Raw genomic sequence first — 25,089 nt, 5'->3', positions numbered from 1 at the left:
CAAACAGCGCTAGACGACAGGACCAGAAAGAGGAGGAGACAAACACGGCGCTGAACTTACATCTGTAAGTTCAGCGCCGTGTTTGTCTCCTCCTCTTTCTGGTCCTGTCGTCTAGCGCTGTTTGAATTTTATTGTTACCATGGAACACCAACTCACCCAATCCGCTGCCCTCCTGAGCATTGAGGCCGCTAAATTTAGGCTCCACTCCACGACCTAGTGTAAGACAGGTGAGCCTTCGTGCAAGAAGATCCTTTCTAGCGTTCTCGAGCAGCATTGCGCCCTGTTTGCCGCGAACAATGCACAACTTCCTGGCACCAACTTGCTTGAGCACCGCGTCATTGCCGAGCAAGTACGTGAGATGCTAGCTGCCGGCGTGTAGTCCTTGGACCGCAGTTTTTATCCTCGTTCGAAAGGAAAACGGCACTTTGGGGTTCTGCGTTGAATATGGAGAGCTCAATAAGCATACTACACCGGACTCCTATCAAATGACCCGCATAAATGATGCCATTGGTACAGTACGGAATGCAGGATTCTTTTCGTCATTAAAGCTGCGGGCTCGCTATTGACGAATCAATGTCGCTGAAGAAGACAAGCTTAAAACCGCGCTCCAAACAACATCAGGGCTTCACGATTTCAAGCATATGCAATTCGGTTTGCGGACAGCTTCCAGCAGTTTCCAACCCGCTATGACCACCGTGCTAGACCCGCTTAAGGATAGCGGCTGTGTTGTGCACCTAGATGATATCTAAGTTTTGGGCTCAACAGAAGAACATCCTCGGTACCTAGACGAAGTTGTTGAGAGGCCTCATAGAGCCTGATTCCTACTAAACCATGAGAAATGCCCATTTAGACTTCTCATATCCGCCCGTCTCGTATCTGGGTTACTCCATCTCTCAGAAAGGTATCCCTCCTCTACCTGAAAGGACATCAGCCATTACAAACTTTCCCCACTCCTGCGTGCATTAAAGTGCTGCAGTTGTTCTTGGGAATCGTATGTCATCTGCGAAAGTTAGTTGCTAACTTCGCATCGACAGTTGCTCCCCTTACTCACCTGCTCCAGAAAGGAGCGCAGCTTAAACACAGAAAAATTCGCTCCAGTCACTAAATAAACAGCTGACTGATTACCGTGAACCGAGCCATGTCAAGGAAGGCTGGATTACAGAGGTGCACAAAGACGCTAGCCAGGTGGTCTCGGACCAGTACTTGTGCAGCGCAACCCTGACGGCGCTGAGCATTTTGTCGCCTACGCCAACTAAAAACTTTCGGGTGCTGAACATCATCACCACCCCAACTAAGTGGAATTCCTAGCCGTTATGTACAGCGTTGGCGACACCTTTAGACCCTATCTGCTTGGTAACCAGTTCACGGTGGCAACAAATAATGCAGCAATGTAATGGATGCTCTCAAAGAAAGACCTGCTGTATAAGTTCGAGCGCTGCATAATACGACTCCAAATGTATGACCACCGCGTCCGACACCGCGCCGGTACATTGAACCAAGCAGCTGACGCGTTGCGAAATTCTAGCTGGGAGCACTCATTTGGCATAAGAGGAAAACTGGATAATTGTTTTACGGGAAGACGTCACCAAGGCCCAACGACAAGGCACTGATGGGGCGGTTATCATAACTTCACTTGTGGACGCGTAACACAATAGCAAATTTATCATGCGTGCCGCTACTCTTTATCGTCGTCAATGAAAGAATAGGTGGAAAGATGAACACCTTCTTGTCATCTCTGCTTCGTTGCGGCCCGGTATACATGACGCCATCCACGACACACCTGAAGGCAAACACAGGTCAGCGAGCGACGCTGAATAAGTACACGAGCGCTTCTGGTGACCCAAAATAAGTATGAGTGTTCTCTCTTACGTCAATAGCTGCGGAATATGCGAGCTGCACAAGCGGCTTTCGCGATGCCAGCCTAGGCTATTCACTCCGATTCCACCTCCTATTACTACATTTTAGACGGTTAGCATAGAACATGTTGGCTCACTATCAACGACAGCACCTGGTAGTGGCTACATCCTGATTGCTGTTGACCACCTATGAAAATTTTTGGAAGCTGTAGCCACGGCTTCTCTGGCACCCTGCTGCTTGACAAAAGTTTGGAGACTGATCTGAACTGTCGCATAGTCTTTCGAACAAAATAATATAGGATATGTAACCCACCTTCAGCAGCCCCGACCTCCGCGCCTACCTACGGCATGGATGAGTTGAGCGCCACTTTACCTTAACCTACCATCCGCAAGCAGACGGCCTGACAGATAGAGCAAATTCGACAGTTAAAGCCCGTTTGGCTCCCTACTATATCAATCGCAACTGCGAGAAGCAGATTAGGACAAACATCCACACGCTGCTGTTGACTCCATTGAATGAACCCTTCACTATAGAATTCAGCTGGGACATCGGTGCATGAAATAGTCTATGTCCAGCGGCCCCGACATAACGCGCTGAAATTTGATGCCCTGATGACCTTTGTATCCAGCATCCCGCGACAGACCTCATGCCTAACGAGGTAGTCAACCAGGTAGTCTAACGAGGTAGTAAGCCACCGGGCAAGAAGCTATGAGTCAAATTTGAGCTGCTCTTTGTGATCACAGAGCACCTAGGGAAGACCTCTTGTCGGGTTCACACTCCCTGGTCAACAAAAAACCTTGGACTGAAGAAATAACAATTTGCCGTCCACGTGGCTCGTCTCAAGAAGAGAGTCCACCGACAAATCTGATGTGGTAAGGCGCCAAACTGCAGAAGCGCAGTGTGATCACGTGTAACGAAATGAGACCAGAAGCTCGGTAACTCAAGACAAGGAAAAATGGGAAGAAAAGGCGATAATAGAGCAGCTGGCCAACAGGTAGCGGGTGTTTTCGCTGTTCTCACCTTCACAGAAGCTAATAATGACTTCAGCAGTACCGCCAATATTTCAGTAAACAGTGAAAATATTCCGTGCGAATTTTACATTCCTTCTATCACTGTTTATTAAGGTGATTGCACAGCATAATTTATCTGCTCAATACTGACTGATTTCTAATTCAATAAGAGCTCATGTTCGGATCTCGTAGTTCGAGAGTGCTCGGCTGCTCGGCAATGGCTGTGTATAGATTTTGATGGTCCGCACTCGGTATAGCCTGCCATAACGTCTGACCACTGCGACTGCTTTCTTTCCTTTTCCTAAGATCAGAACTCACCGTAAGCTGCTCTCTCACAAAAAGAATAGATTTGGCGACGTACGCGAGGGTGGTGATCTCCAGAATGCTGTGGTCTACCTGTAAGGTGACGCGGTACGACTTCATCCACTGCGTCAGGCTGCAAGCTGATACCTCGATAAAGCTTTAGTAAATAGGTGACAAAGGGGTTATTTAACAATATGTGTGTGCACATGTTGAATGATACTTTCGATGTCTTTGACGGAAAAAAGCTATGTTCTCAAATACACTACCCACCTGGTATGCGTTGTTTCCAAGTGTTTCTAGAGAACCAAAACGCGCACAGAGTTCACGTACTCGGAAATTGGGAGGGGGGATACGAGGGGTAATGTATGGAAAATGCATGGTTTTCAGATACTAATTACAAGCAAAAAGATACAATTTCAATATTTAGTTCTTCTTGAATTCATGCCTAATGTGGAACACCCAGTGGTATTTCCTGCATACGGTGTTGAAATCTGTGGTAGACATCGTTTTAACAATTCTTATGGCATTTTAGGGAGCAAGTCATCTGTGACCAATACCAAAAGTGTCAGATGTGTGGGCAAAGTGGCGTCTTTTCAGTAAATGCCGCATTCAAGCGCTCCACGGCGTTTTGTCTTTTACGAGCCGCGTAGAATTTAGCCCTCTGACTTGCTCAAAAGACAGCAGCCACAAATTCAGATTTGGCTGAAACAGAGGCAACATGCAGTGCGTAGGTAAAAGTTAATCAGTTATGTTTTTTTGCAGTGATTATTTAATGCAGTGTTGCTGAGTTTATATAGAGCAATTATCCCTAATAATTTTTAGGCGCGTTGAATAGCTGTGTGCTGCACGTGTTTACATTTCGTTGAAGTGAGGGCCAAATTGTGAGCAATAATCTGGCTATGGATTGATTCTTGTTGAATAAATGTGAGTTGTCGAATAATAGAGAATACTCATTTCCTTCCTACTGTAGTGTTTATTACAGTTTGTCTACTAAGTTTGCTGAGAGTCCAGAATGAACTGAGTGACATCGTCATAATTACGAGGAAATAAGGGTGATGAGACAAATCATGCATATCGTGCATTCATTTCAGTAATTTGAGCTACAGCGTTACAGAAACGTTTCTCGCGCTTTTTTTAGCACTTTCATAGAAGAAAATGCGACGTCAAGTTTAAGTTTAACAAAATGATATTTTTGTACCAATGTACATGCACGGAATGCTGTCAAGAGTGTGGTTTAGGTACGAGGTCAAACAGGACTGTTGTGCTTTTGAAAAAAAAAAACACTATGGCACTCTCCAATTTATATTACGCAAACTGCACGACATTAGACTGTATGGATAAATAAAGAAAGAAATAGCGTATTAGCTTCCTTTTTGATACCTGGTTTGCGGAGTTGCATAACGTCTTGTTGTTCCTTCGGAAAGATTCCTTCGTGGTTCTTAGTAATTGGAGGCCTGAAATAAAAGCAATATCCTAAGTTCTATTGCAAAATTTTTAATAACAATTTAGAATATCTTACAATTCACGGTAAGTGTCAAATTTTCTTGTGAAAAGAATGGATCCTTGCGTCATACTCTTCATCTGGTCCACTTCACATGAAATATGCTCCTTTGTTGTTGTATTAGAAGTCCATATAGGTTCCTTGGTACCAACAAACTGTAAGAATCAAAGGAACCGTAATAACCAAACCGCATGTTTGTTAATGTCCGTTTGAAACTATCGAAATGGAAGGGAATGTCCTCACGCAAACCCTACCAAAGGTTGTTCGTTAAAGACAGCTTAGGTAGCACCTTTATTCGTAGAGAATGTTGCTCGCTTAAGGGAACTCGAGAAAAACTTACACTGAGGTTTGGAAATCTGCGCGGAAATATAAACTGCAGTGATATAAATGTCGAGTGCCTGTGTACAGGGGTGCTATGCAGGATGCGCCGAGTTTGGCGAAACTCGGGATCTTCACGAGCTCTGGCGACACCCCAAGAAGAAAGCACGAATGGTACCGAGACACAGTTTATCTTTCGACAAGCCTCCAGTTTCATTGGTTTATCTAGATTCACTCTGGCTGGCTATCATTCCTTGGGCGTAGCCTTCTGGGCGGTCAATAAACTGGGGCTCACGTGATCATACCGTCGGTGCATGGTCGTGCCTTCTTTCACTTGTTTGTCGTTCCACCGAGTGCATTACATGCACAAGCGAGTTATAAAACAAACGCATTTAGTACAATATTATTAGTTAGTTTAACGTGGTTTAGAAGCATTTTAAAGCCTACAACATGTACACTGAATGTGCATTACACTAATTTGTAATTTAGTACGCTTCGCATTATACCCCGAGGGAACGCTGTGGTGGCGTCATCACACCCATTCACCGGGCGAGCATGGCGGCTAAGCATCGGAGGCGCCCAGTGTAAACAAACTCGTACAACGAGCTTGCAGTGCGCGACTTAGTGATCAGGCTCGACGACGACCGCTATTTCTTGTATAGTTCTGTTCCTCCGTGAGCAATCTTTCCGTGCACCCCGAAAGACTGCCAATAGCTTCGGCGATTTTACAGATCGCAACGCGCACCTACTGTTCACGGCGCAATGCTGAAGAAACAACTTGTCCGGTGCTGCTTCTGCGAGCGTCACGAACATCACATAGTGTTACATTACATCCTATATAGCTACGATGCGACAAGGAGGTGGCACCGACGATGGATCTCGCTACCAACACAGTGAAGGAGGCATCGACAAACTGCAGATAAGTACATTTCTACTGTTTCATATTTAGCACAATAAGAGTGCACGGATTAAGTCGCTTTCGTAGTAACGAACTGAATGTCCAGCAGTTTAAAGAAGGCAGTGAGAACCAATGAGTGTTCGTGCTTCTACATGCAAGTGGGCCCGCGAAAATATGGAAAAGATGAAGGTAACCTTCACTAACTTGGCGAGATAACAGAAATTCATGAGTGACATTAAGCCAGCAAAATTTATGGAGAGTATCTTTATCCAGGTGAAATATCAATAGCAGGTACTGATATAAAGCAGGAAACCTATACAAAAATTTCATGGGTTGAACAGCACATGGAAGGCATTACCGAATCGTGATCGCCACGTTACCGATATCCTTGAAAAAAGTTTAGAATCATTGCATTCTACCGGTTATGCAATATGGGACATAAACCTGGAGGTCAACAAAGAAACTTGAGATGTCAATGACTGTGCAGAAGGCGAAGTAACAAAAATTGTTGGAGATAGCATTAAGGCAGGAAGACAGTGGCATAGTAAACCATGGCAACTGATATGCTAGTTGAGATAAAGAAAACAAAAGGAATCGGCAGCTAGGCCATGCACGTAATCGATCACTTGTGGCCAATTCATAACAGGTGATTACATAAGCGTGACAGAATGGATGTCAAGTAGAGAGAACTACAGGCGAAGGGTGGTAGAAAATTGCGTAATGGGACAAAAATATGATGTTTGTAGGCATAGGATGCAATCAGCTCGTATAAGACGGGATTGTAGGGTGAGGCGTTTGTTTTGCAGCAAACAAAAATAGGTTTGTGGTCATGACAGTAGAGACTCGTGAAGGTGCAGGGCCACCTTAGCTGCTGGCACACTAATCAACATGACAATTGGCTCTGAAAAAGAAAACCCCAGTTATGAAAAATAACGCAACGTTGTCCCAACGCATTGTTTTATTATGCATACTACACTAGAGGTTTCCACAGTTAAGGGCACTTATTACTAATAGTGCAATGAGCATCTTTCTTTGTAAATAATGGTTTGTATACGGCTGATTCATTCCAATACACTTTTTTGAAGCAAAACATTCTGCTGCTGGAGGCACTCGACCGCCTGGTTGCAGCAGGCGAGCCCCAGGCACGTGCTGTTGAGAGTGTGCCACAGGTCCAGAGGGCTGCTCTGCAAGAGTAGTATCGGTGCCCTCACTGCTCTCCTGTCGAGCCCACATAAGGCACCTTATAAAGGAGCTTTCAGTTTAATATTTTGTTTATTATTCAAGAACATGAATAAAATTATAGCAGTAAACATTGTGCTGTGCATATTAGGAGACTTGTAACATGCATTGGTGTCCCTTCAAAATAGGCAAAAACATAAGACAACCTGTGCCACTCTTGGACTATGTAAATAAAAAAATACATTAATGCAGCATACACGTCATTGTGCTGTTTGTTCTTTCTATGTGCAAGAATACAGTGCGTGTTGATTAGCCACAAGATGAACGGTGTGTGTAATTCACAATGAAGACAGGAAACAACAGGAGCTTAATAGTGCTATCACCTATAGACTGTGCATATTACTGCAACACACCCCGATTCAAACGTGCCATTACATGCATGTTCAATACCACATATTCTTTAACATTGTCTTTTAATTGCATGTACTATATTTCACGCATCTTAAGCCCTTGCATAGCACACTTATGATGTATCCATTTCATAGGGCAAATAATTGTACACTTTGTCCTTTTGTGTTGTATGAAGAGCAGCATCCTTTACAGTTGGAAAAAACTTCAGAAGACAGGGGAGGCCCCTCCGCCCAGATGACCAAAATGCAGCAGCCGATTGCCTCCACGTCTAAAGAAATAGTCCCCCTCCAACGAGCAGGTATTAGTCTGTCTGGTGGCACGATGTCAGTCTAGAGTGCGTGCCCATCGGTGCAGGCTTGTGTTCATCTGCCTTAAAGTGCAGATTCCGCAGCCTCCTAAAGTTGTAGCCGACTATAGAAACATGTAATGCCTTGCACCAGTTGCATAGACTTCTGCAATTTGATAGCACACAATGGTCAGGAGCAGAAATCTATAAAGGCATCCAAGCAAAGCTGGCTGACCACACTTCCATTATGAGGGGCTGAAAAAGGTCTCGCCAAATATTCCCATGATGTCCTTGAAAAAGAGGTGGTGTTTGGCACTTCTTTAGAATCAAAAACAGATTACAGTGAATGTTGTGTAGCACGTCAAAACAAACTGAGCTCGGTTGTCTGCACAGCATGTAATGGGAGGTTGTGCTTCACATAGGAAACAAACTGCTCTGTCCCGTACAATTTTGAGGCCGGTATGGCACCTATTATGTTAACAGTGTAAATATACAAATTACACTTTTCACAGGCCATTGATTTCACCATTAGTTTTGTATGATGGTTCTTTCAATCAGTGCTTGTATAACATGAGCAGGTGGATTTGAAAGCAAAGCTTTGTTTGCAAACCTGCCGACTTCCATAATCGTGTGGCAACGCACTGGCATGTTGTCGAATAGCTCACACTTCCTCGGTCCTGCACCAAGGAAGCCCAATGCTCTATTTGAAGTTGGAGTGCACAACAATTCAACGGCACACAAAGAAGAGTAACACACACAGTAAAGCATTCTGCTGTGTGTATTTCTCTTCCTTGTGTCTCTTCGAATTGTTGTGCAATTAAACTTCAAGCCACTATATCAATACACCCAGTCTTCAATATCACCAATGCTCTAGTTATTAGGCCACAATGGTGCACATCTTTGAAATTTCCCAACACAAATTAGCTCTCCAAAAAATCACAAATGCTAAATTTTGCAGCACAGGTGTATGTATGCACGTGCCATATTCTTTACCACTAAACTCACAGGAATCAAAGGGGCAAGCAATAACCAGCCTTGCTGCTGCAAGGCTGGTTAATGCTTACCCCTTTGATTCCTGACACCAATGGAAAGACAGTGCCACGTTGCAGTAAAGGGAGTGCCGGAGGGAAAGGTGTGACAGCGAGGGCTTACAATAAAAATAAAGGTTACGAGACATGTTCAATGCCAATATACGCTGCATGTCGCTCAGCCTACTTTTTCATTGCATAAAGCGTTTACTCATTTGAGCATATCACGTTTCGTGTAATCATTTCTCTAAAGCTGCACAAATGGTCTATTTGCTCTGCAATTTTTATTTTTATTATGGCGGCTTAAAGACCCACTTTTCATTGGCATCTGCACCACATTTCTCCCGATGTGTAATTTTTTCCTTGGTGGTTCATGACATCTTCACGTATAGAGAGTTCTGCAGAGCATTGGATGTGCATTATTCTACTGCTTAAGAATTAGAGCCCCATTATGAGACGAAAATATACAATTTATCCATCCAGAATTATGCTGCCCCCCCCCCCAAAAATAATAAGATACACTGAACATCTGGCACATGCATCGACGGTGAACAGAGCAAACAATCTGAAGTATTTTCTTCATGCAAGCCAACAAATTAAGATTCTCAATGCATTTTCATTTCGCCACAAATGCATAGGCACAACCGGCTTGGCGCAACATCCACATCTCGCGCTGCAACAAATTGTGCAATGCCTCGCTGTTTCATAGTGCGGCCGATAGATTACGCATGACCAAAATTCAGCATTGTGCATACTAAGTAACTTCACCAATGAATAACCCCAAGTTCTTCATGAGATTAGGATTCATAGGTTGCTTCACACAATTCGTGATATCCATTTATCTATTTATACTTAATTAACCTCTTTCCCAAGAAAGTGAGCCATTTGGAAGGCACCCTCACAGACAAGTAGAACAATCGGCAAAAAGTCATCCACCAGCGAAAAAGTCAGTATCATAAGCAGCCGCTTGTGAGATGCCGCTAACACAAAATTTAAGTCGGCTACACAGAAGTGATGAATTTGGCAATATGGCGTGTCTAAACATTGCTTCAATGTTAATCACAGTAACGCTGACATTGAAGGCGCCTTAATTCCTACGTACGTTCCATCGACACACCCGACTACGTTCGTAATGTTCCCACGAAGTAGGAAGCATTCTTTTATATATGCCCGCTCAGCCGCAGTATTCTGGAATGCTAGCCACCGCTTACGCACTGCCGCATCGATAAGCGCGTCAGACACATCTCTGACACAGTGGCTAACAGTAGTTTGATGGCGTCCAATGTAACGCTCGGCGCCGACGCTTCTCTGAAAACTCCAAGCCTCGTAGAAACGGAGCGCACAGATGACTTGCACTACGACGGTGAGTGAATGAAGCCCGCCACGCTGTCTCCGCAGACGAGAGTCTTCGCCTAGGTCGTCACACAGCCAGCGCACTGATGTCTTCGACAGGCGAAAATGACGCTGAAACTCCCCGTCGGTCATGTAGGTGAACGGGTGCTGACGGTCATACTGACGCTTGCTGCCGCTGGATGCAATGAAACAGGCTGCTGCTGCCGCCGCCATGTTCCCGAGTTGAGCTCGGAGGGGGTTTCGCGATGTACGAGTTTAGCACGAGTTCGCCTGTCAATCAAAACCAGAGGTCACGCCCCGCGCGAGGCATGTAACTCTTGTGCGCGCACCCACTACAGTTGGGCCACGCCCAACTTATCTTCCGGCAACAGCGACGCGGTGTCGAGCTGAGAGGCATCAACAATCTTGACCGCCGACATAAAACGCGCACAACGCACTGTCATCGGTGATGTAGTGAGCACCACTATCAAAAACAAAGCGTTGACTGTCGCTGGCTTATGCATACATCTTCTCGGTCTGAGATGGCCGCACAACACGGTTTCATGGCCTGCATTGTGGCTCGTAGCGCGCAGTAAATAATTATCGGCACGTCACTGTAGCTGCTTACAAGTCGTCGATGCGGCGAGGGGGACGACGATGCTGAGGAGTGCGTATTGCAGCAGTCGTTTTAGATGGCTGCTCTGTCATCGGTGATGAAACGGAGCCACAGCGTCTGAGAATCGCTCGCTCTTCTAGACCCAGTGCAATGGCATTTATTCATCACAAGCACTGCGCACTCAACAGTTCCAACACCTATCTCTGTTCGAAATCTGATTTCATAACTGCACACAAGAGCCCTCACCTGCCAAAATGCGAGTGCTGCGGTGTCGTTACGATATCCATCTGCGATCGCTGCTGGCTCCAGCAGAGGTAATCTGCAAGCACCTTCGACTGCACAACATACTCCTAGATACTGCGTACATGCGCTCAGAGGCACCTTCACTGGGCAAGCGATGACAAGCGATGAATTGTGTCGCTGGGGAAGCACGCACTTTCCGCAATGTATCGCAGAGGCTTCGCGCACAAAGATAAACTAGTGCATTTTGACTGAACTGCGTCACTACGCACTCTAAAACAACATACCGCCATTTCGCAGCGACAGCCGTTGAGTCGTTTTTAGTTGGTAAAGCGGGGGCCTTAATGGCCTAGTGAAGCGCCTGCGATGAACAGCCGTACCACGGCGCTGCGTTTCTATTCCCCTAATAGAAAAGGAGTGGCCATGACCCTCCACGGATCATGACCGACATTATTGAGAATAGTACTGCAGCGCCCCTAGGCGACTTATCACCGTATGAACGCCCTCGTGCGTGCGACCCGCTTCAATGTACCGCTTGAATGAATGAATGAATTTATTTCCATAAATATGCAAGTTTATGGAGGATATAAGGCAAAAAGTTACAAAAGAGCAACTTGACTAGTCCTTAATCCATTCTCGTGACAGCAGCAGCAATAAACAAACACATGGCAAAAAAAAAGAGAGGGTAAGAAAAAAAAGGGAAAAAAAAAGAAAAAATAAAACAGCTTCGCCTCACTGTCGCCACTCACGGCAAGAAGTGCAAAATTCAATAATTTGCTCGATCTCCGTTTGTCAGCACAAATTTCTAGCGTTGAAAACAAAAAATAGATACTTAGAGAAATAAAAATGTTCGTTATTTTATTTGTTGTATTTTAACGTATTCGTTTGAGTGAAACTGTAGGTGCAAGAATGCGCCGCATGTACCCTGTTCGCATTCGATGGAGGAAAGAAAGATAGCACCCGAAAGAAAAGGCACGCCCTTGACGCGCCCGGGAAAGGCGTGGCAAGCGGCTCACGGCAAGTGTGCAGACAGACAGCGGGATAGTCACGGTATCGCTAAGTTGCGATAATCCGTTGATAACAATACGTGGCGCTGGCGCGTTTCGTTGTGCAGCCTTCTGCGCTTGAAACGCGGAAGCAGCGTGCCGCGCAGGGTGCGCTTATGTTGTCATACGCGGCTCTTTGTCTACATATTTTTTTGCCTGCACCTTCGGCGCGTTCCGCGCTATCTCGGTTCACTGACTGCCGTCGAGCAAACTCGGGTAAAACTCGGGTGAACGAGAAACTCGACGCATCCTGCATAGCACCCCAGGGTAAATTATACCAGCTCTAACTGCACAGCAAAGGGGAGCATTGTGTAAGAGGCCTCCTAGTGGGCCGTCCAGTTCAGCAGCTGCTGATTGGCTGGAGCTGGTGCTGATTGGCTGACTCGCTGATGGGCTGGTGCAACACTGAATGGGGGCGCCCGTCACCTTCTCGCTCGTACCGCTCCAGCTAATCAGCGGTGGCCTCAGTAGGCAGTGCAGCTGTAGCACCCGCCAACGTTGCAACGCTGGGACGCTATTGTCGGTGCTCTAAGCAGGCGCCTTCTTGTTGAACGCGAAAGAAGAGAAAAGTAAATATGGGCAGCACCTGCTCAAGGCGCAAGCACGGCGCCTGCAGTGTTGCTCTAAACGCCTCTGAGTCGTGTGTTTGGTACTACGCTGGCCCTCTGTGGTCACCCCTGGCTTGCCAACGCAGTTATAGGAACTTCGGCACCTGTGGGGACAGCCGATACCCTTTCCCGACAACCCACTTATCTAATAATTGCTCGATGCGGTAATTATCACAGCTACGATGCAAGCCACCATGTGTCTAAGGCTCACAACGGCGTAGTTATAAACCTTCATTTGCAGTACCACTTCAGTTCACCTATACTTCTACTAAAGGTATGCTGTTAACACCTGTGTCGACATATTTGTGCAATAAAACAACCAGTGAAATCTGAGTGCCCTCACTCTAAAAATATAGCCACTTCAGTGCATTGTGTCTCTAGTAAAGCGAATAACTTTCCAAAAGCGTTCGGCAGTACACTTACATTGAGAATTATCGTGAGAGGTTTGTGCGTATTTTAGTTTTGTTAAGAAAATACACCCTATTAAACTGTAGGTTGTCTATCTTAACATAAATGCTTTTTGATGTTCGAGATGATGATCTAGAGCAAAAAGAATGGTGCATTTTGCCCGAAAGACGAAGCACCGGTCGAGGCAGAGAAGAATAACACAGCCACAAGAAGCAAGTCTTGTGGAGTTAATGGTTGTATCATTTCAGTCTAACACTCTCTCTATAGGTAAATTAGACATCAGGGTTTTTCGCGGGCACAAGCAAACAGGCACACATATCACTAGATGAGTACAAACAGTCCCTCTTACAATGCTGCTGAGTTAAAGAGCAGAAAGAGAGGCAAACTAAAGCTTCAGCTGCCTTTCGCTTCAATATGTCTTCTAAACTTAATATTAGGCGATCCCTAGCGAAACAAAGGTGGGAAAACAGCGATAACGTAGCCACCCACCGTATTGACTCGAATAGTTTTACACACACTGTGATTAGTTCCAAGACAGGGCGGAGATAACGCACGGCCGGGCTAGAGGAGACGACGAGCGCTTACAAGCCCCCGTACTTCTTTGTAAGACTTGCGCGCGCTTAATGACGTGACCTCCATTATTGAGCGCTCAACAAGACAAAAAGACAACATACGTCATGAGCTCACCCTCGCGCCCTTCGTTCGCGCCCACAGCTGAAGGAGTCTGGGGCGCTATTGCATCTTATCGCATTTGACCTTTACGCAGAAACACATTAAGATATCGACGGTTACAGCGAAAATTCGCCTTGAGTAAAATATACATAGAGAAGACATAAATGCATGAAGGGTTAAATGCGCCAACATGTGGCTATGAGTAAGGTGCTACAATACAGTCTATACATGAAACCTTAGCAAAAGCTCACCAGCATGTGCTTGAAAGTTCATGGGGTCTGAAAATGCACATTGAATATGAAATACACTAAACATTCGAAGCTTATGGCCTTGCCCAAGGACCGACTGGTGCCAGAGCCCCATAGTCTCTGCTACAGGACAAATTTGCGCAATTTCTAACTTGTTCAGCCAATTCTGCATAGATCTTTGCCAAGAATATCATGTCTTATGAAAGTATGGCAGGTAGGAATTTTTTGTAGTGTCAGTGCATCAAGCAGGTTGTTATGGGGGCGAGCTGGTAATACTTTTCTTAGTGAATATCAGGGCGAAACAAAAAGGGACAGCGCTTGTGTCTAGTACCTTCCTCTTTCGCTCTTGTAAATGTTCAAAAATCTAAGGCTGAAGATAGACAACCATAATGTGTAATCGATCTGTGAGACGGATTCCGGCATCTGTCCCATGGCTGCAAACTTCTTAGTGCCAAAACTTTTTCGGTATATTTGTTAGCCCAAGGATCTACACTGCGAGCAATAATTTCGCAACACATAGCTCTAAGCTCAATCCTATTGACTCATTGAAAGCTCATGGACGTATCCACTCCGCAGCTTTCAGTGCTTTGGAAAAGTGCTGCTATTGTATCCAGGGTGCTTCTCGAATTTCTGTTCGGATTCTAAGCTGCATAAACAGAGAAATTACCTTGTAAAAATCGTTCGGAACAAGTGCGGCAATTCTGTGTTGATTAGGGTAAGCGACTTTTTTTTTTACTAGGACCGTCCACGAAGGAAACTAGCTCATACGTATGATCTTTTAGAAGCCGAGATTAAGTTCCATATGCAACACATGAACATACAGGGGACTTCAAGCTTCTTTTGCACTTTCTAGCTCTGGTTGCAGTACTTTTATGCTATTGATAAAACATCGGGCCAGCTACTGCCACGCAGTTCCCGCTATCTTAAATAGCATCACACAAGCATAACAAGGGCCTATTTAGAAGCCTGCATTCAGTACCTTCGCCACTATGTCAGCCTCGTAAAAGGAAGCAGTTTCTTACGCCAAGGACAAAGAAAAAAGGAGTGGGAGCGATAGGGGTTCATTGAAGGACATATTCATATGCAGACTTCATCTTGACTTTCATCATCCAATGCACAACACGCCTCGTCGTTTTATGCCATCCAGTTATCGCTGACAGAAGTTCAAGTGACTGTCGTGTTGACGAGGGACGTTAAGGTAGGCGAACGACACACGAGATTTTACCCTTCGCAAGACAGCTCACTGCAAGAGAAAATATCTTGCAGAACGTCCACAGGCAACCACTTCATACAAGCAGGTACCTATAGTTAGCGACGGTGAACCAGCGGCTTTTGCACAGAATTGTGACTTTATTGGCATGAGTTTTCGTAGGGGCTGAGAATCCCGCTTGTGATATTTGCGGATGCGAGAACATTGGCCACTTATTGTGACACTGTCCTCAGTTTCAAGCAGGAAGGCAATCCTTGTCGAACACATTGAGGAAACTAGATGACCCTCCTTTGAGTAAACAGACAGTACTGGAGCACAGTCCCCACCGATCATCCGCTCAGAAGGCAATGAAGGCACTCGTGTGCTTTCCGGGAACGTCTGATTTGCACGAGCGCCTTTGACTCAATGACTGCCTGTGCACGCCTCTATACCCTCTATCATTTTTTTCTTCCCCTTCTCCCTTCCCCCAGCGTAGGGTCGCCAACCATACTCTTGGCTGGCTAACATCCCTGCCTTCCTTGCATATCCTTTTTTTTTTCTCTCTCGTAGGGGAGTACTACTAAAACAACTAATTACTGAGGGAGCCTATTGATGTGGCACAAGAAATAGCAACAATGGCCTCGTTATTCTGCACTTGCGCCCGTACGCTATTGGAGTTATACATTTCCTGTTCATAAATATAAACAAGCTTTACTATACTATCATTAGCTTTCTTCTTGTGAACAGTATGCATTTTTCACAAATATGAGTATCCTAATAATAAAGTCATTTTGAATGCTACAAAATATTCCTTCTTTATTTACTTTACTGTTTAGGCCTGTGTTTGCCCATTCCTATTTGCTGAATATTTTACTGGCAAATTCTCCATACAATCTCTGTCACACGGAATCATCATGGCCTGATTATAGAACACCCAGAGTAGCTCTCAAGCTCTCCAGATTTTCACTTGATCTAGTAACCCTAATTATACAACCGAAGGAACGGTTAGATAAGCATTGCTTAACTTCTGATCGATTGATCGCCACATTTCACTGGTCAGTTCCACGTTCTACTTTCTACGCCTACAAATGGGTTCATTGGTAGTCGTGGTAACTTCGTGAGCCTTGAAGTTCCCCTTCACGACGCATGGACACGTCAAAAGGAACTACGCGAAATGCGTGCGCTTCGACAACCTAGCATAAAAAACGGAATGTGACTGCTGCGGAGCTTTCAACAAGGAGGCCAAATCAAAGTAATGTGGGCTGATTAAGTAGGCTCTAGCTACATGAAATTTCGAAAAATAGACTGGCCACCTATTTCGCGGCTTGGTAAATCTACCAATGTTAAAGTTGTGTTGTGTCTTGTCCTGGGTATTTGCGCTGAAGCTTACACCTTCAAAATGCTATGCAACAACTAGCCCTAACCAAAGTTCTACTGTAGATAATCTAAGAAGCCTTGAAGTTGGTTATTACCTTTTACTGCTCTCACTATCTAATCGTGCAGTGCAATTTTTTTATTTCAGTTAAGCGGAACACCGAAATCTGCAGGCGATACGGAATTTAAGTTAGCCTTCGGCTAGGGAAGCAGTCCGCAACTGAGCCAGGCGACAGAATGTGCCCTTTTCATGAGCGCTGAAAGCCCTACCACCACCGACCACCAGGATAACAGGCGAATAAGCAAAAAAAAAACACTTTTAAATGTTGCTAGTTATTGTGGTTGAATTGTGTTTATGCCTCGACACGTTATAAAAGTGCATGTAGGTTGTCATACCCTCTTTGAAAGGCTTTGTCACGTCATTGGGCCTCCTGCTGCAATGAACGAATCGCACTTGCACTTTGTTCAGCCATCATGAGCTGTGACTTGTCAATGGCATTCTCAACATAACTTGAACTACTATCTTTATTTAATATGGCTTCACGGTATTTGATGTATCGCGACCGTTATGTACAAGTAGCGTTATAGACATGTTTTCATCGTGCTGCCGTGTACCCTGTCATGTCTATTGAAGTGGCGACGCGTGCATGGCTTTGCATCGATGGGGGGGGGGGGGGGGACGTGACGTAGAGTCGCCGCGTGCGCCTGTGTTCCATTGGCTCCATGAGGTTTCGGGTGCAACGCCTGTTTTTTGTTCTGTTCTAGTGGCTCTTTCATACGACGTGTATGAAGATTTATGTTACCTTTCCAGACTATTTTCGACGAGGTCTGTGCCCTAGAGCGCCTTTAATTCAACTATTATACTTACTAACCTACGAGTGTTTTGCGGCTCGCTGACGCCTTAGGCGTTGACACGCCTCATGAGGGTGTCGGGAGCCAGGTTGAGGTAGTCTAAGGGGAAGATCTGTCCCTGGAGTAGACACTCAAGTGGCGGCAAACGCATATGCGTTGCCGCATATAAAGACTCCCTCTGTAAGGACGCCATCGCGGCCACAGCCAAGGCACCTGTATGGAAACAGGTGATCTCCAGGAATAACAGAGTGAGGAAGCCCAAGTTACCCGAAGACTCATACAAGCCTATTTTCCGCATTCGCGGAGGTTTCGACGCCACCCACTTCAGCCACTTCCAATTCACCAAAAATCTCCATACGGCAGCCGGCTTTCCAGCCACTGTTAAGCTGCGCCAAGACATCTTTTCCATGAACCCAACGACTTACGCAAAAACCCTCAGCACGGAAAACTACTATCGCCTGATGAAATATCTCGCAAGCGAGCCACTCACGGTCGACGACCAACAGCACGAAGTAACTTGCTACAGCATTACAAGCTCCAAGACGCGCAAAGGCATTATCTACACCGACAAAAATGCCTTGGAGAAGTTATATACGAAAACGACAGCCTACCATTGCTTCCTCAGTGGAACCCACAAATGCATGTTTTGGAAGCCAGACGAATGGGAAAAAGTTCAGACGCCATCTTCGTGTCTTCCTGAGGCGTTGATGGCTGTTGTCCTGTCGTCTGATGCCGCATCTGACGCCACTGTAGCGTTCATGCCGTCCGATTTGTTTGCTCATCGCAATGGCATTGTTCTTCCGTTTGCCGTGCTTACTATAACATCTGGGTCAACTGTGATTCCGGTCACTAACTACTACCAGAACCCGATCAGCCTGCTGCGTGGAGAGACCGTAAGATACTTCCAGGTGGTCGACAACGTTGACGATCTCGGTGTTCCTACCGACTCCGTCCGTCACGTTGACGCCACCGCTTCGGTCTCAGACTTATAACCTTCAGTGGATTTTGACAACGCCATCGAACCTGCTCTTTCCCCATCTAATCGCCGCCAACATCTTACTTTCCTTCACAAGTTTCTCTGTTCTTTCGACTGTCATCAGACGTCATTGGGCTGTGCCACCGGTGTTTCTCACACCATCGACACCGGTACCCACTCCCCCTTGCGACAGGGCCCATATTGTGTCTCCGCTGAAGAGCGCCAAATTATCACAGAGCAAGTGGACGATATGCTCAAACGTAGAGTCATCCGTCCCCCTCAAAGTCCTTGGTATTCACCTGCGGTATGGTAAGAAAAAAAGATGGCTCCATTCACTTTTGTGTCGACTACAGTCGCCTAAACAAGACAACGGGAAAAGTAGTTTATCCACTGCCTCGGATCGATGACGCTCTCGACTGTTTACAAGGAGCAGAATATTTCAGTTCCTTGGATCTGCGCTTTGGGTACTGGCAAGTTCCTATGGCCGAACTTGACCGTCCTAAAACCTCTTTCGTTACACCCGATGGCCTCTACGAGTTTAACGTCATGCCCTTCAGGCTGTGTAACGCGTCTGTTACTTTTGAGTGCATGATCGACACCATCCTTCGCGGCCACAAATGGAAGACCTGTTTATGTTGCCTCGACGACATCGTCGTCTTTTCAACCGATTTTTCTACGCACCTCGCTCGCCTGTACGAGATTCTGACCTGTCTCGCAGCTGCCGGCTTACAGCTTAACCTCAAAAAGTGCCTTTTTGCTGCGAGCAAGCTAACCATCTTGGGCCACCTTATCTCAGAAGACGGCGTGCTCCCGGACCCAGACAAGGTCCGCGCTGTTGCAGACTTCCTAAAGCCCACGTCTATCAAAACCCTGAGAAGTTTTATTAGCTTATGTTCCTATTTTCGTCACTTCGTACGCAATTTCGCATCCATGATGGCGCCCTTGACAAGTTTACTTTCCGCCAGTAACGGCATAGCAGCGTGGTCACCTGAATGTGATGCAACATTTCAGCAGTTGCGCCTCTTGTTGACCTCACCACCGATTCTTCGCCACTACGATCCTGATGCTCCCACGGAAGTTCAAACTGACGCCAGCGGAGTTGGCCTTGGCGCGGTCTTAGCGCAATGGAAAGCTGGCTGGCTATGATGTGGCGCACCATAGGAGCTGATGTCACATCCCTGGTGAAGCAATGTCAGCAATGCGGCGAAACAACAAGTAACAGGAAAATGCCACACAAATATCTCCGAATTTCCAGAAAGACCCTGGCAATGCATGCAATGGATTTGTTTTACTGTAAGAGCCAGTGGTGGTTGACAGGAACATATCATTATTCAAGATACCCTGAACTGGGCGCTCGGCTCGAGAAGCTTACGTCCGCAGCTGTAGTTGACCACTGCAAATCATTTTTTGCACTCCACGGGATTCCTGAGGAAGTGGCTTCCGACGACGGCCCGCATTTTTCTTCGACTGAGTTGTCTCTCTTCGCTCAGGACTATGCCTTCACGCACATTACCTCCAGCCCTCACTATGCTGAGGGCAATGGACTTGCTGAGGCTGCGGGAAAAATATTCAACACTTCCACGACAAAGACGAAAGACCCTTACTTTACGCTTCTAGATTACAGGTCGACTCCTTTGAAGAATGGGTATAGCCCTGCGGAACTACTCGTGGGTCGTCGGCTAAGAACCAAGCTTCCTCTTAGTTTCGCCAAGCTGACACCCCAACTGCCGGATGAAGAGGGTCTTCGGAAGTTCGAGCAACAGTATCGGTAACGTCAAACGAAATACTTCGATCGACGTCACGGAGTTGGCCACCTGCCGGAGCTATTCTACGGAGACGACGTCTGACTGACAGACCTCAAGTGCAAAAAGAAAACACAAGTCCCAGCCGATGAGCCTCGATCCTACTAGGTTAACACCGACACTGATGCTGTACGCAGGAACATGACCCAGCTAGTTCTCTATTCTCCTACTAAAAGCAACGCAGAGAATGTTTCTATCAGTGACGGTGTAGTAGACGCCCATTCGTGTTTTCAAAGCACCTCCCACATGCATACTTGAAGTTGGAGGAGCGTGAGGCCACCTGCTGCAGTGAACTTCGCTTGCCCTTGGAGGGAGATGTTGCATATGCTGCCATCTAGTGAAAGCGGGGAGGCATAGTTCCCGGTGACTGCGTGTAGTCGCTGATCTGACAGCACGTGCCCTTTTTCTTCTGGATATAGAACACGTCTGAGAGATCATTAAACGTGTGCGTATGTGATTCCTCGCCTGACCGTCTCGCTCTTCCTTCCTGGCTAGAACACCCTCCATAAAAAAAGCAATATGAAGATTGTCCTTTTCTATTGGCTGCTCCTTCTAACAACAAATCAAGCTCTCTCCTCAAGTAAGTTTGGCATCGGTAGCTTCCTGCAGCTTATCTAACCTAAACTGCCTGATGCCCCTATCGATGCCCTCCTACAGCAGTTTCCGGAAGGAAATTGTCTTCTGCGTAAACAAATACTCGACCGCCAAACCCCGTCTTTATGCAGAACTTTTACCTCTACATCTCAACCTTCTACTGATAAAAAACTGACTATAACTCCTCCCCAGTCTGTGAGAATGGCGATCGTACTTTAACTATGGACACTTATTATTCCCACTACCATGACTGCCACGAAGCGCAAGTCTATTGATGATTGCAGATATACTTGGAGGGAACACGATATGCGAACACGTAATGTGGCCGCACACATTTGAAAGTGTAACGATAGCTTTAAGGCCCTTAAAAACGCATGGATGCTGTAGAAGTGAAGGTTGATTGCCCTGGCACTAATGATCGTAACCTCAGTACCCATATAAGCACTAAGTGTTGTCAGGCTGACGCCCGACTGACCCAAATTGATCAGTGATCAAATCAGGTTATCAAAAGAATCTATCGACTGCATGGCCGCGTTGCCTAAGCGCTCCAAAATAGTTTTGCGGCAGTGCAACTGTAGGGGCTTTTCCAAATAGAAGGCCAGTCTGCAACAATACATAGCCAATCTAATAAATTCGCCCGCAATTATTTACAAGAAATGTATGGTTACGTTAAATTATCGGAATACAAAACATTCCAATTCAGAAGATGCGAACGTCCAAATACAGCGATCCTAGCGCAAAATCACTAGACCGTTACTCGCTCCCACTTCGAAGGTATCAATATTGACATTGATCACGACTTTGTTGAAATACTTCCTAAAAAGACCAGGTCGGCTCCTGCTTAGGTCTTTAACGTTTACAGCAGTCCCAGCTATAGATACCACCGTTTATTACCGTTTTTGCTCGTGCTAAACATGAAGCTCGGAGAAACCCTCTGCTCATTCTTGGCGATTTTCCCGCACCGATTCTTGGTATTCTTGGTGGTGGAAAAGACGCTGCCATAACTATAGGATTCGCATCCGTGCACCTTGAATGGATGATGACATCCAACCATATGCGATCCAACTAGTTAACCAATAATGGGGCCAAGTATGCGAGAGCTTGCATGGTAATCTTAGTAGTAAAAGGACTTGACACCTTCTGAGACATTTTCTTGGTCCCTCGACCTCGCGCGCGCAACACAGCCACTACATCACTCAATTATTGCATAAACAGAAGGATAACATTCCCTATCGTCTTAGGAGCTTCCAAGATGACGCCTCTCACTTACCACAACTGACGATGCGAGGTTAATGAGCTTCTAGGCGCCCCAATAACACCGACAGAAGTTCGACATGCCCCAGATTCCCTTAAAACCACATCTGCGCCTGGCACACATTATGTAAAAAATAAATTACTCTATAATCTGGATGACAAATCTATCTCTGCCCTCACACAATACTACAATCACTGTTCCGACAACAGTCCTCTTCTGAACGCATGGAAAACCGCTAAAGTAATGTTGTTTCACAAACGCAATAAGCCCTCTGACACAATTAATGTTACAGCTATCGCCCTCACGTCATGCTTGGGCAAAACGCTCGAAACTGTCATGCTTAATCGCCTAAACCCATTCCGTAAAATGTAATTCCCGTCAGAGATGACTGGCTTTCGCCAGTCGCTCTTTTGCCAGAATACCATGCTAAGGCTCAAATTATTACCTGTAGGAGCATGACCTTCATACTCCTACAGGTAATAAAGATACCAAACCCATCTGAGGACTCGACATTCGCAGTACAGTTAACAACATAGATCATGCATGTATCTTACGTGAATTGAAAGCTATTAACTGTGGTATAAACATGCATGACTAAATCCACGAATGTAATAGCAATCACACAGCTGTCATTAGTTTCAATGATAGAACTTTTCCCTCAATCACCCTAGGTAGCTCTAAAACTCCTCAGTGATCGGTGCTCTCGCCGTTTCTGTTTAACCTAGCTATGGGGTCTATTGGTCGGACACTGGCACAAACATCGGGTCTCCAATATTCATTATATACATGCAGACGACATTAGCTTATGGATTAAAGGTGGCTCGGATGAGTACATTCAAGATGCCTTACAAGAGGCTGTGGATCCAGTGGCTATGACATCTGGTTCATGAACCTCGAGTGCTCCCCAGCCAAAATCTTAGCTGTTATTTTTATCTGCAAATAAACGGGATATGCCCAAGATTACAATTACACTAAGAGGAAGAGGGTTCCCGTATTGGACGAAATTCGTGTACTTGGCATGCACTTTCAATGCAACCAAGGCAAGGCTTATACGCTTCAGATGATTACGGCCAGCGTAGGCCACTCCACAAGGCTTACAGGAAAGTTGTAAAATAAGCACGGAGGTCTGAGCGAGGCGGAATTGTTAGGACTGGTACATGCGTTTTCTGCTAGCAAAATCGCATTCTCCCTTCCTTATCTCCACTTACTAGCCCACTAGTTGCCTTAATAGGCAACTAGCCCGCCAACGCGTTTTAATCCACTTAACTAGGGCCAAGGAAGATAAAATTAACTCACTGATACGCAGACTCTACAAATTTGCCCTTCGGAGTGCCAAGTAGAGCCTCCACTGAGAGACTTTTGGGTACAGGCAACTCGAATACTTTTACTACGCTCGCAACAGCCCACATGACAGCTAAATACCAGTGCTCATAGAACACCCACACTGGTAGGCATATCCTAAGCTGGTTATGCATTACCCCAGCACGAATGACCAATGAGAAATTGAATATTCCCCACCCGCTACATGAGTGCGTTCATATCCCTGCTCTCCCTAAATATAGGCACCCTGTTCATCACGAACATAGAAGGCAACAACGAGGTAAAGTCTTGCAGGAAAAGTTATCTAATTATAAGGACGTGGTCTATGTTGATGCCGCAGAGTATCTGTGTGGACACAGATTTGTTATATGAGTGCTTGACTGCAATGAGAGTGTGGCGGCGGGAGCATCCATCCTTCGTAGGAGGCAGAGGAGGCGGTGGTGGCACTCGCCGCAACATTACTTTAACTGGTCTGTCATAGTAAGTGACACAAAAACTGCCATACACAACTTCGGAACGGGTCCATTGTGCAGGACAGCCACATCCATTCCAACTTCCGAGTTTAATCTGGACACCTGCTCATGCAGGTCTAGTGGCCATGAAATAGCCCATGCAAGTGCTCTAGCTTTCATGATCCGTGCGCAGGATAGCATAAGGGATGGTTCAGAGGCCAATAGTGTCGCTCCAGCATTCACATGCAAAGATAGATTACACACATGGCATAAGATTTGCGGGCATTACCGCCTAGGTCGCAGAACCCCCCCACCTTTACTCCTTCGGTCGTCACGCATACGAGGTACTACTGCCTAAACTAAAGACTCGCACTTTTCTATCCTCTGCCTTACGTAACAAAATTCACCCGGGCGTGTACTCTACTTGAGCCTGCAAGTTTTCTCGTGCTAGCAGAGTGGTCTTTAACAACATTATGCAGTAATGCAAGAAGCGCTCCCCTCCCCCATCCTTTGCAGAGTTTTAAGCAGTAGAGAGCTGTGAGAGGCTGCCATTCTTAGCTGCAACCGCGAACTTCAGTGCAGCTTAGAACTTGTTGTCCGAGTTGGTGCATATTAGCAATGATTTTTATAAGTGCGCAAACAAATGACCACAGAGAGAGAGAGAGAGAAAGAGAGAGAGAGAGAAAGAGAGAGAGCACACAAGGACAGGCGTTATGAAACTGTCCCGAATTTCAGGAAGCTATCCTGAGGTGTGCGGAGGTGGTAGACGGGGCCTACCGTGAGTAGGATAACTTGCCTTGCCTTCTCCCCGGAACCCCTTTCTCACGAAGAAGCGATAAATCATGTTGTTTCTCTGTCTCTATTCACAGCCGGGTGCCACTGCCTCTCTGCGCAGTGGCAGATCACGAGGGTGACCGGACGTAGTCAGGTACTGTTTCAGTGGCTGTCATTCAAAGTGTGCCGGTAAAGGACATGAAAAACTTCAGCAAAATCATCAGAGAACATGTCATTTTCGTGTATACTTTCTTTTCGAGCTTCGTAGGCCTTCTTTAAACGCTGGGAACTCGGCTGTATGTTGCAAATACTACGAGGAAGGGCTAAAAATTGTTTCCCCAATGCACAGTGACACACACACTCAATATATGTGATAAATCAAAAACACTTGCACGGGGCCATTGTGTTTCTTTTTACTGCAAGTCGACTTGAAGAGACAAATTCCTTTTTGTGGTAACCTTGTTTTTCTGCAATCACATTATATAGTCGAGTTTTTTCATAAGCATTCGTGAATGTTCCAGTTACCTTAGGTTTGCTTAC

At 45.9% G+C, this 25,089-nt stretch overlaps 1 protein-coding gene across 1 annotated transcript in view; it reads right to left on the bottom strand.

The window, feature by feature from the left end:
* The window catches only part of LOC135898979 (uncharacterized), a 33,793-nt gene that overhangs the window by 7,337 nt on the left and 1,367 nt on the right, over window positions 1–25,089 (bottom strand). The window contains exons 2-3 of the mRNA XM_065428235.2: window positions 4,690–4,826; window positions 4,551–4,624 (exon numbers count right to left, since the gene is read on the bottom strand). Of these exons, the coding sequence (XP_065284307.2) occupies window positions 4,551–4,624; window positions 4,690–4,826 (211 nt within the window). The remainder of the gene's footprint in view (window positions 1–4,550; window positions 4,625–4,689; window positions 4,827–25,089) is intronic.

This window comes from Dermacentor albipictus, chromosome 7, assembly GCF_038994185.2.
Source record: "Dermacentor albipictus isolate Rhodes 1998 colony chromosome 7, USDA_Dalb.pri_finalv2, whole genome shotgun sequence".
Classification (NCBI taxonomy): Eukaryota; Metazoa; Arthropoda; class Arachnida; order Ixodida; family Ixodidae; genus Dermacentor; species Dermacentor albipictus.
The sequence above is the reverse complement of the archived record's forward strand: the minus strand, read 5'-3'. Positions and strand labels throughout refer to the sequence as shown.